Genomic DNA, 12,501 nt, shown 5'->3' on the forward strand with positions numbered 1-12,501 from the left:
GTGTCAATACTGGAGAATGTGACGCACTGTGCAGAATTTTTCAGTCATAAGTCCAACCCCCTTTGCAGGTCAGAACCTTTAACAAAACCCAAGCAAAAGTGCTAGAGGAGCAACGAGAGCAAAGGGCACAAACGGAGGGTCATAACTGAAACAGAGGCATTAGGGTCACCTGAGTCAGGGTAATAGTGGTGATCCTGGAGCAGAGGTATTAGAGGGGCAGCTGGAGAAGAGGCAATATTAGGGGTGCATTTAGAGTGGGGGCATTTGGGGGCATCTGGACCTGTTGCACTAATGGGGGTGCACCTAAAGCAGAGGCATTGGGGGGACCTAGGGCAGAGTGCCCCCAATGCCACTCTGAACTCTGCAGAGAGCAGCACACATACACAGATCTGAGTCTACAAACCTCCTATTTTCCCATTATAGTCTCGTACAGCTTACTACTGTCACACACCTGAGAAATCAGCCCAGCACCGCAGAGGAGTCCTTTTCTCCAGCAACCACAGTTTTCTGACAGCAAGGAGGGCAGGAGGATGGCCAGACATGTTCTCACCTCCTTTACTGCCAGCAGCCCGGGAAGTTTAGAAGATAGGCTCCTGTACAATTTACATAGTAGGAGGCTGCATCACTGTGCGATACTGCCACCTAGTAGCTACAATAATTATCTCTCCTGAGAAACAAGAGCAATAATTACTCCTCCGCCTTATCTCCAGGCGCAGGAGACTGGGGTCCCACCGAGGAATCCCCGGCCTCTCCGGTGGGCCAGTCTGAGCCTGCTTTTGATACACTTGATCCAATATCCCGGTAGGATTCGAGTATTCCCCAGTAGGTTGTTAAGATCTCCCTGACCTCCTTCTGTGCAAAATCAAATGTGCCAATGCGTGCCATCTCTTCACCATTTGATTTAGGCCTAGAGTTCAGGAGACTCTCTCAATTGCACCTAAGAGAGATTGTCGGTTGGCTAACCTAAAAATGCCCTGTGGATACCCTAGGCATTTGAATCTATCCCTCAGATTGCCTGCTGCCAGTCTAAAATCTGACAGGCCAGAGCAGTTCCATCAAGCCCTGAGGTACTGACCCTTTGGAATCCCTCTCTTTAGGGCCTTGGGATGCCAACTTTCCCACCACAGCAACCCACCAACTGTTTGTGGCTGTTCCGTTTCAGAACATCTGAATAGTGATTTTCCCTGTGTCACTTATTTCAAGTCCAGAAAGGTCATTTGTACTTTATTAAACTCAGAAGTAAAGAACAAGGGTTGGTACCTCGGAACTAAAGCTGAGTTCGGTTTCAAGTTTTAAAGTGGTTTCCACTTTAAAAATCAACTACTGAAGTTATTCAATGAAGTCACACTCATGTAGATGTGCACTATGACCTGAAGCTGTGTGACATCAATTCACAATGCAGCGCAGGCCGGAAGAAGACTAGGAATAGGTGAGTCCTGGATCTGCAGAGTAGCAGCACCGTCTGGAGAAAGCAAAGTAAGTTTTTTTTTTTTTTTTATGTCTGATGGGGGTCTGATATGAGGCTGATGGGGTCTGATCTGAGGTTGATGGGGTTTGATCTGAGGCTGATAGAGGTTGGGGGTCAGATCCAAAGCTGATGGAACTTGAGGGCTGATTTGGGGGTCTGAACTGTGGTCTGAAGAAGAATGGGCTGTACAATGTTTCCACATCTAGGTTAGTTTGCCAGGTTCCCATGTCACAGTATACACCTGGTTTTGAACTGGTTAACAATAATTTTTTTTATTGAAAACGCAACCATTAAGGGGGTTGTATAAGATTAAAACATTTTCCCTAAACATATTGGAGGAGGGTTATTAAAACTGGTATAACGGAAAACTGGCTTAGTTGTCAGCCAATCAGATTCCACCTTTCATTTTGCAAAGGAACTCTGTAAAATTAAAGGTAGAATTTGATTGTTTGCTATGGGCAACTAAGTCAGTTTTCCTTTACACCAGTTTTGATATATGTCCCACATTGTCTGGTATTCCAGCTCAGCCTCAGTTTCTTAAATGGACCAGAGCAACAAAATCAGACACAATGTAAAATGTCTTCTGAAAGAAAACAGTCTTGTTTCCAATCCCTTACAAATCTTTTATTCTTCATATCCACAAATCATTATAAACCTAAAAACCTAGTGGGCTGACTCGACCCACTGCTCTTACTGTTGGCTGATGAAGAACCTCTAAGAGTTTCTAAGGAGCCTCAGGGTTGTCATGCTAGAGCTCCATGCCCACCGTCCTCCCACTCCTTCCTGTCACCCACCAGTCTCTTGTCTCTCCTCTGACAGTCCAATCTCTACTGAGTCCTCCTGTGCCTTCCTGGTGCTTTCGACCACGGAATCACTCATCCACTGCTGCTCATCTTCTGCCAGACCTATGCAGCTTTCTTCAATCTGTATCCTCTCTAGGAGCACATACACATGTCTCTCTGCCTCTTAAAGGCATAGAGCACACTCCCTCAATCTGCCACCAGCATATGGCAGCCTTTCATTGGATATATTGTATAAGGCATTATCAGGGTGCTTGAACAATAGCATATCTTGCCGGCTAGTTCCCTGAAAGGGTGTGCTAATATACATTTGATCTCCCGTGCCCACCCTGACCTTTGGCCTGTTTGCGGATTGTATATACTCTGTCTGTGCTAACCTTGGCTTTTGCCTCATCTCTTGGTGCTATGTGCTGGTGTACATCAGCAGTCACTTGAACAGCGACTACACCTTGAGATAGCAGCTTTATAGCTGCCCTGCACAGGAGACCAGATCAAGAGTTAAAGGATGCTGGGGGGCTACTTGGATAACACTCATAGGAGTAGCCCCAAGTGAAATTTGTGACAGGCGACAAAGCAAATCCACATCCACTTTCAAAACAAAGAACATTAGTGAATGCTGGCCTAGCTTGTCTTGTGAATTTGACTACATGTACCTTTATACAGTGCCTTGCAAAAGTATTCACCCCCTTGACTTTTTTGGGTGTTTTGTTACATGACAGCCTTAAGTTAAATGTTTTGTTAATCTGAATTTTATGTGATGGATAAGAACACAATAGTCTAAGTTGGTGAAGTGAAATGAGAAATATATATAAATAAAACTATTGTTTAGAAATAGAAAACAGAAAATTGACATTTGCGTATGTATTCACCCCCTTTGTTAGGAAGCCCATAAAAAGCTCTGGTGCAACCAATTACCTTCAGAAGTCACATAATTAGTGAAATGATGTCCGCCTGTTTGCAATCTAAGTGTCACATGATCTGTCATTACATATACACACCTTTTTTGAAAGGCCCCAGAGGCTGCAACACCTAAGCAAGAGGCATCACTAACCAAGCACTGCCATGAAGACTAAGGAACTCTCCAAACAAGTAAGGGACAATGTTGTTGAGAAGTACAAGTCAGGGTTAGGTTATAAAAAAATATCCAAATCTTTGATGATCCCCAGGAGCACCATCAAATCTATCATAACCAAATAAAAAGAACATGGCACAACAGCAAACCTGCCTAGAGACGGCTGCCCACCAAAACTCACGGACCGGGAAAGGAGGGCATTAATCAGAGAGGCAGAACAAAGACTAAGGTAACCCTGGAGGATCTGCAGAGTTCTACAGCAGAGACTGGAGTATCTGTACATAGGACGACAATAAGCCATACGCTCCATAGAGTTGGGCTTTATGGCAGAGTGGTCAGAAAAAAGCCATTACTTTCAGCTAAAAACAAAAAGGCGCGTTGTGAGTTTGCGAAAAGGTGGGAGACTTCCAAAATGTATGGAGTAAGGTGCTCTGGTCTGATAAAGACTAAAATTGAACTTTTCTGCAATCAAAGAAAATGTTATGTCTGGCGCAAACCCAACACTTCACATCACCCAAAGAACACCATCCCCACAGTGAAACATGGTGGTGGCAGCATCATGCTGTGGGGATGTTTTTCAGCAGCCGGGACAGAGAAACTGGTCAGAGTCAAGTAAAAGATGGATGGTGTTAAATACAGGGATATTCTTGAGCAAAACCTGTACCACTCTGTGCATGATTTGAGGCTAGGACGGAGGTTCACCTTCTAGCAGGACAATGACCGCAGACACACTGCTAAAGCAACACTTGAGGAAACATGTAATTGTGTTGGAATGGCCTAGTCAAAGCCCAGATCTTAATCCAATAGAAAATCTGTGGTCAGACTTAAAGATTGCTGTTCACAAGCGCAAACCATCCAACTTGAAGGAGCTGGAACAGTTTTGCAAGGAGCAATGGGAAAAAATTCCAGTGGTAAGATGTGGCAATCTCATATAGACTTATCCAAAGCGACTTGGAGCTGTTATTGCCGCAAAAGGTGGCTCTACAAAGTATTGACTTTAGGGGGGTGAATAGTTATGCACATTGACTTTTTCTGTTATTCTGTCCTATTTGTTGTTTGCTTTACAATAAAAAAAAAAAAAATCTTAAGTTGTGGGCATGTTTTGTAAATTAAATTATGCATATCCTCAAACAATTCATGTTAATTCCAGGTTGTGAGGCACCAAAACACGAAACATGTCAAGGGGGGTGAATACTTTTGCAAGGCACTGTATATATTTCTGACTTTTCTCTTCCTTGTTCCTTGAATTTTCTCTTTCATTGTTCCTTGTTTAGCTGGCTATACATTCAAGGTAACTTGTTCAGCCAGCTTTATTTGGAAAATATTAAAAATCCTTGGTACAGTGCCTCAAGACCTGCTTATGTGTTTTAAACAAAAGATGTTCTTAATCATGTTTAAAGGAAACATGTCACCATAAAAATGCAGTGCAATCTGCTGGCGGCATTTTATAGAGCAAGGGGAGCTAAGTATATTGATATATAGTTTTGAGGGATAACTTGTATTCCATTCATTTAAATTCCTGCTCATTCTGGGCTTTGACGTCCATGAGTTGGTCCTATCTGTCACGGTAAGGGGGGAAAGGGAGAACACCAAATAAACAAACTACAAAAGTAACACAGACTAGGCCCCAAATCTAGTGAGGAGGGGGATGGTAACCTCCTAGTTATCCCTGAGCCTCTCCCTGACTGCTGACAGTATGAGCAAATCCTAATGGTGGAAGAACTCATACACTGGAACCTAAGACCTGCTGAAACTGTCACAAACCCTAAATTAGGGAGTGGGGATGAGACTGCCGGGACCTTCCACTGTGAAGGGACCAGCGTCTCCTTGAGACCTAGACACAACACACATACAAAGTAGAAACAGGAGGACTTAGCTAGAGATGAGTAAGAAGCAGGAGAACCTCTAACAACCAGCTTAGAACTCCAGAAGGTAATAACAACCGCAAGGTCTGCAGTGAGAGGCGGGCTTAAATAGAGCCACTAAACAGCAAATGAGCAAAACCTTTGGAGAGGTGAGATCCTGCCCACAACAACAGACAGCAAGGAAAAACAGAAAGACCTGTCAGATAGACTCACGTGCTGCAAGTCTATCTGATCTTCTCAGACCTCTCACAGGGCAGGCAGTGACACTATCAGTGATTGACAGCCTTTTCTGTATACATAATCTTAGAGGGGAGGCTGTCAATCATTGATAGGGCCACCTCTTTGAATTCAAAGCCCAGAATGAGCAGGAATTTGAATAAAATACAACTTACCAGTATATTGAATCCTGTCCCACAAAACTATATATAATTCTGTTCAGCTCTTGCTGCTGTGTAACATGCTGCCTGCAGCTCAGACACCATGTTCAATGTGACAGGGTTCTTTTAAGAACATGTATAAGGCTAGTTTCACACTAGTGTTAAAATCTTCCAGCAGGCTGTTCCTGCAGAGGTACAGCCTGCTGGAGTTCATCGTATCTGGCATAGCTGGAAATGGTGGGAGCACTGCCAGGCCCCATTGACCATAATAGGACCCGGAGGGGATCCAGCCTGTTTACAACATTATTGCTGGGATTGGGCTGGACAGTAACCAGTGCTATGCCAGATACGATGAACTTTGGAAGGCTAAAATCTGGAAGATTTTAGTGCTAGTATTAAACTTTTTTTTTAGTGCCAGGTTTTAACTGTGGATTCTTCCATTGCTGGACTTTTTTCTATACTTCGAATTGACTTTTTTCCTGAGATCCATGCATGAAGGTTTCCATCTGAGCTACTCTACGTTGAGCTGACTATTGTTGTTTCAGTCTCAGTATGATCCACTTATTATAAATACATTCTAAGGGAGCCCCCGACATATTCCTGGTCTAGTCTTCTTTTACTTAGGATACACGTATCTGTACATTTTTCTACATGTAACACCTAGAGAAGTTGCAGAGTGTATAGATGCTGTGTATAAGCAAGAAGAAGGTGAAATCAAAGTTCAGGAGACACTTGGGGAAGTTTTAGGAGTGTACACCACAGGTCCTGGACTGAAGTAGAGAGAAAATCTGTTAGGTGTCCTGGACTGAGAAACAGCTTAAACAGAGGTATCTATAGACCTAAAAAGTGTAACCTGCTAAATTCAGAGAGGAAGAGCTGTGCAGTACAGAGCAGAGTACAATCTGTATGCAGGGGCGTAGCTATAGTGGAAGCAGGGGAAGCTGCTGCTTTGGGGCCCAATGTCAAAAAGGGCCCATCCAAGAAGAGGAGGACTAAAAAAATGTTATTGTCAGGGCGCCCTCAACAGTATTATAAAATAACTGTATCCTAAAGAAAGTATTTACAGATTTGCATCACTATGGTTGCCCCTGACAACAGAATAGTGTTTCTAGAGACTGTTGACAACCAGAAATTTAAAAGACATTTTTCACAAGTTGTTTGCTGGTTGCATCTGTCATGTTATACCATTATCTTCAACAAAAACTGTTAATTTGCAGCAGTATTAGTATTATTTTTGCCATTCATCTGCAACATTACATACAGTACATATAATTCTATCATACAATGGGGAAGACATAGACTTTTTCCCCAGTATATAGACTTATTTTTTGTTAATTTACTTACCGATTGTTTTGAAGGTCACACACAAATCTCAAGTAGGGAGACCAATCAAAAGCATCATTTTTACTATATAGCCATTTCTCAATTTCATGTAGGTTTCCTTGGAAATAATCAGTCAGATAGATCTTTTCAAAAACTTCACATGCGGACAGTATATTATGTATGGAGGGACCAGCACCAATTTCAATGAGACTATGACCTTTAACACGACCTGATAAAAAATAAAATTTTTAAAGAGTTATTATTGTCACAATTTCAATTAAAATCAGAGGTAGAATAAGGCTGGATTCAGATGGCTGTTCTGATTTCCATAAGCAAATCATGGATTTTTCAGGATATCCATATGGTGTCTGAGTGTCTCCATTTTTTCCAGACCCATTTTAAAGCTTGTATTTGAGAATTAGGAGTGGAGGAGAATATATTGGGAGTAGAAGAGTTGTGTATATATTGGGAGTGGAAGAGTTGTGTATATATTGGGAGTGGAAGACATGTGTATATACTGTGAGAGGAGGATATGTGTATATACTGTGAGTGGAGATGTGTATATATTGGAAGTGGAGGAGCTGTGTATATACTGTGAGTGGAGGAGTTGTGGAATTATGTATATATTGGGAGTGGAGGAGCTGTGTATATACTGTTAGTGGAGGAGTTGTGGAGTTATGTATATATTGGGAGTGGAGGAGTTGTGTATATATTGGGAGTGGAGGAGATGTGTATGTACTGTGAGTGGAAGAGATGTGTATATGTTAGGAATGGAGGAGATGCATATATATATTGGGAGTGGAGGTGCTGTGTACTGTATATACTGTGAGAGGAGGATCTGTGTATATATTGGGAGTGGAGATGCTGTGTATATACTGTGAAAGGAGGAGATGTGTATATACTTTGCGTGGAGGAGATGAGTATATAATGTGAGTGGAGGAGATGAGTATATACTGTGAGCGGAGGAGCTGTGTATATTTTGGGAGTGGAGCAGATGTGTAAATACTGTGAGTGGAGGAGATATGTATATACTGTGAGTGACTATATTGAGAATGGAGGTACTTTGTACTGTATATACTGTGAGTAGGAGCTGTGTATATATTAGGAGTGGAGGAGATGTTAAATACTGTGAGTGGAGGAGATGTGTATATAATGTGAGTGGAGGAGATGTGTATATACTGTGAGTGCAGGAGATGTGTATATACTGTGAGAGGAGGAGTAGTCCATATATTGGGAGTGGGGGTCCTGTGTACTGTATATACTGTGAGATGAGGAGATGTGTATATATTGCGAGTGGAGATGCTGTGTATATACTGTGAGAGGAGGAGATGTGTATATATTGTGAAAGGAGGATATGTGTATATACTGTTAGAGGAGTAGATGTGTATATACTGTGAGAGGAGTAGATGTGTATATACTGTGAGTGGAGAAGCTGTTTATACAGTGTGAGTGGAGAAGCTATGTATAGTATATACTGCGAGTAGATGTGTTGTGTATATTCTGTGGTTGTATTATAGGGGGAATTTTACTATCCAGAATATGGCTTGCAATCTCACTGATATTTAAAGGGCAATGTGGCTGTCAGTACTGTGTGTTCAATTTACCTATGTAATAATATTAGAGAGAGTCTTGAGATTTTAGATTTTTTTTTTTGGGGGGGGGGGGGGGGGGTGGTGGCAGGTATATGGTATATGCCTTGGGGCTTGTGCCCCTGATCTTTTAAGACCCTGGGTAGTAAGTAACAAACATTTGTTACATGTACTGTAGTAGTAATCTAATCTCTAATCTTTACTTAGTACATGAAGTAGTAGGGTAATATACAGTTAGTACAGCTATAGTCATAGGATGTACACTGTGCATGTAGTAGTAATGTAAAGCTTAGTAAATGTAGTAGTAATGTACACTTAGCACATGTAATAGTAATGCAATTTGCATATATATTGCAACTTTATGGACACCACTTGTTTGGGCTACTAATGTGTCACAACCAGACAGTTGAGAAGCTCTGACAGGAGCTTTCCAGATCCTCCTCCTTGAGTTTCTTTGTTTTGGTTAAGTTCCTCATCTCGTTAGTCTATCTCAGCTGTCATGCAGTTGGACTGATTGCTGCCCTTTAAGTTCCTCCCCAGAATGCAGTAGTGTGCGGCTTATACAACTTCCTGGAGTGTGTGTGCATGCTGTTCCTAGTTCTCAGTCCCCAGTCCCCAGTCGTCTGCAAGATAAGTTCTGTTTATGTATTTATGATTTTCTGTTTTCTGGATCCAGGTGACCCTGACTCCCTCCGTGTCTGTGTAGGGAGCCGGTGTCGTCGTGTCCCCTCACTATTGTAGGGTCTTCAGGTGTAAGATAGTCGAGGTACGTGGATATGCGCCCATCCACCTTTGGGGTGGTCGCATAGGCTGAGCAATAAGGGAGAGCGGCAGGTCTCTTGCAGGGGTCTCCCTTTTGTTCCTTAGTTGTGGATCCAATGAGTCATTGTTCATATTGTATTGTCTTGTTTCCTATACACCATCCGTGGCATTATAAGCCGCCAAAACCGTCTCAAGCATGGATCCGGTTTCACTTTTGGCTGAGCGCTTCCAGGGTCTTTCATTGGAGGTAGCTGATCTCCGTAAGACTTTTTCTCAGTTTCAAGTGACCGGTTCAGCTTGCGTTCATGGAGTTTGTTCTGAGCCTAAGATCTCGCTCCCGGATACGTTCTCCGGGGGTAGTGAGTATTTTGTGCGTTTTAGAGAGGCTTGCAAACTCCATTTTCGCCTTCTTCCCCATTCCTCTGGTGATGAAGAACAGAGGGTGGGGATCATTATATCGCTGCTCAGGGGTAACGCTCAATCCTGGGCCTTTTCGCTGCCGGAGGGGGCACGGCCCCTCCGTTCAGTGGATGAATTCTTTTTAGCCCTGGGTCAGATATATGATGATCCGGATCGTATTGCTCTGGCTGAGTCTAGACTACGTCTGTTATGCCAGGGTAAACAATCCGCAGAGATATACTGCTCAAAATTTCGGAGGTGGGCAGCTGATACTGGTTGGAATGATGCTGCACTCCGAAGTCAATTTTGCCATGGTCTTTCAGAGAGATTGAAAGATGCATTTGCCTTTCATGAGAGACCTACCTCCTTGGATTCTGCTATGTCTCAGGCCGTTCGTATTGACAGGCGTCTTTGAGAGAGAGGAGAGATCTCTCCTTCCTGTCATACTCAGTCCCGGGACAGTGCAGCGGTCTTTCTGTGCGCAGGGGTCTCAGTCGCTGTCAGTCCCTTCTGAGCAGGAGCCCATGCAGCTGGGGTTGATTGCCTCTGACAATAGAAGATTCAGCCCGCATGGGATGGTTTGTTTTTGTTGTGGAGGTATAAATCATTTGGCAAATGTTTGTCCCTCTAGGAGATTCAGGCAGTTTTCTGGGAGTAATAAAGAGACAAAAAGGGAAAAAACTTTTAAAAATGTTCCGTCTGTTACTATTGGCAGGGTTGAGGCGGAAATTGAAGGTTTTCCGTTTGCTTGTAGTTCCCGTTTTGTCCTGCCTGCTAGGGTGGCGCTAGAGAGCAAAAGCATTTTTTGTGAGATTTTTGTGGATAGTGGAGCAGCTGTCAATCTCATTGATAATCAATTTGCAATAACTCATGGTTTCCAGGTATGCACTTTGGGAAAGGATATTCCTGTTTTTGCTATTGATTCCGCTCCACTTTCTCAGAAATCATTAAAGGGCATAGTTCACAATATCCGTTTAATTGTGAGTGATGCTCATGTTGAGGATGTGTCATGTTTCGTCCTTAGCGGTTTGCCTACTCCTCTAGTGTTGGGGCTACCCTGGCTCACTAAACATAACCCCACCATTGATTGGCAAGCGAGGCAAATAAATGGTTGGAGTGACTTTTGCAGAGAGAATTGCCTCATGACATCTGTTTGTGAGGTTTCTACTAAGACTGTACCACCTTTCCTCTCTGAATTTTCGGATGTCTTCTCTGAGAGTGGAGTTCAGGATTTGCCCCCGCACAGGGAGTACGATTGCCCTATTAATCTCATCCCAGGCGCCAAGCTGCCTAAATCTCGTTTATACAATCTTTCCCAACCTGAGAGGGTCGCTATGCGTGCTTATATCTCAGAGTCTGAGAAGAGGACACATACGACCCTCAAAGTCACCTGTTGCCGCTGGTTTTTTCTTTGTTAAGAAAAAAGATGGTTCTTTAAGACCTTGTCTGGATTTCAGGGAGCTGAACAGTATCACTATTCGTGACCCTTATCCGCTTCCTCTGATCCCGGACCTGTTTAACCAGGTGGTTGGGGCTAAAGTCTTTTCCAAATTAGACCTAAGAGGGGCATACAACCTGGTCAGGGTCAGAGAAGGAGACGAATGGAAGACGGCTTTCAATACCCCTGAGGGCCATTTTGAGAATTTGGTTATGCCTTTTGGTTTGATGAATGCCCCAGCCGTTTTTCAGCATTTCGTGAACAGCATTTTTTATCATTTAATGGGAAAATTTGTATTAGTGTATTTGGATGACATTTAGATTTTTTTCTCCTGATTTCAAGACTCATAAGGAACATTTACGTCAGGTCTTGCTCATTCTGCGGGAGAATAAATTATACGCAAAACTGGAAAAATGTGTGTTTGCGGTTCCCGAAATTCAATTTCTGGGGTTTCTTCTCTCCGCTTCTGGTTTTCGCATGGACCCCGAGAAGGTCCGCGCTGTGCTTGAGTGGGAGCTTCCTGAGAATCAGAAGGCGCTGATGCGTTTTTTGGGCTTTGCCAATTATTACAGGAAATTTATTTTTAATTATTCCTCTGTTGTTAAACCACTCACTGATATGACCAGAAAGGGGGTAGATTTTTCTTCCTGGTCGGTAGAGGCGCGTAAGGCCTTTTCTAATATCAAGGAGAGTTTTGCTTCCGCTCCCATCCTGGTACAACCTGATATTTCGTTACCCTTCATAGTTGAGGTTGATGCTTCTGAGGTAGGGGTGGGTGCGGTCTTGTCTCAGGGTTCCTCTCCTGCCAAATGGCAACCGTGTGCCTTTTTCTCAAAGAAACTCTCCTCCGCAGAGAGAAATTATGATGTGGGAGATAGGGAATTGTTGGCCATCAAGTTGGCTTTTGAAGAATGGCGCCATTAGCTAGAGGGAGCCAGACACCCTATTACCGTGTTTACTGACCATAAAAATCTGGCCTACTTGGAGTCAGCCAAGCGTCTGAACCCGAGACAGGCCAGATGGTCTTTGTTCTTTTCAAGGTTTAATTTTGTTGTCACGTTCCGCCCTGGGGTTAAGAATGTGAAGGCAGATGCCCTGTCACGTTGTTTTCCGGGAGGTGGGAATTTTGAAGACCCGGGTCCCATTTTGGCTGAAGGTGTGGTGGTCTCTGCTCTTTTTCCTGAAATGGAGGCAGAGGAGCAGGCAGCCCAGTCAGAGGCTCCTGATCTTTGTCCTCCTGGGAGGTTGTTTGTGCCTCTCGCTTTGAGACACAAGATTTTTAAGGAACACCACGATACGGTCCTTGCTGGGCACCCGGGGGCAAGAGCCACACTGGATCTCATCGCTCGGAGATTCTGGTGGCCTGCGCTTCGTAAGTCGGTTGAGGGTTTTGTGGCAGCTTGCGAGA

At 43.5% G+C, this 12,501-nt stretch overlaps 1 protein-coding gene across 1 annotated transcript in view; it reads right to left on the reverse strand.

The window, feature by feature from the left end:
* The window catches only part of LOC120986908 (nicotinamide N-methyltransferase-like), a 129,838-nt gene that overhangs the window by 14,545 nt on the left and 102,792 nt on the right, over positions 1-12,501 (reverse strand). Inside the window, exon 3 of the mRNA XM_040415593.1 lies at positions 6,927-7,134. Within this exon, the coding sequence (XP_040271527.1) occupies positions 6,927-7,134 (208 nt within the window). The remainder of the gene's footprint in view (positions 1-6,926; positions 7,135-12,501) is intronic.

Source organism: Bufo bufo, chromosome 1 (assembly GCF_905171765.1).
Source record: "Bufo bufo chromosome 1, aBufBuf1.1, whole genome shotgun sequence".
Classification (NCBI taxonomy): domain Eukaryota; kingdom Metazoa; phylum Chordata; class Amphibia; order Anura; family Bufonidae; genus Bufo; species Bufo bufo.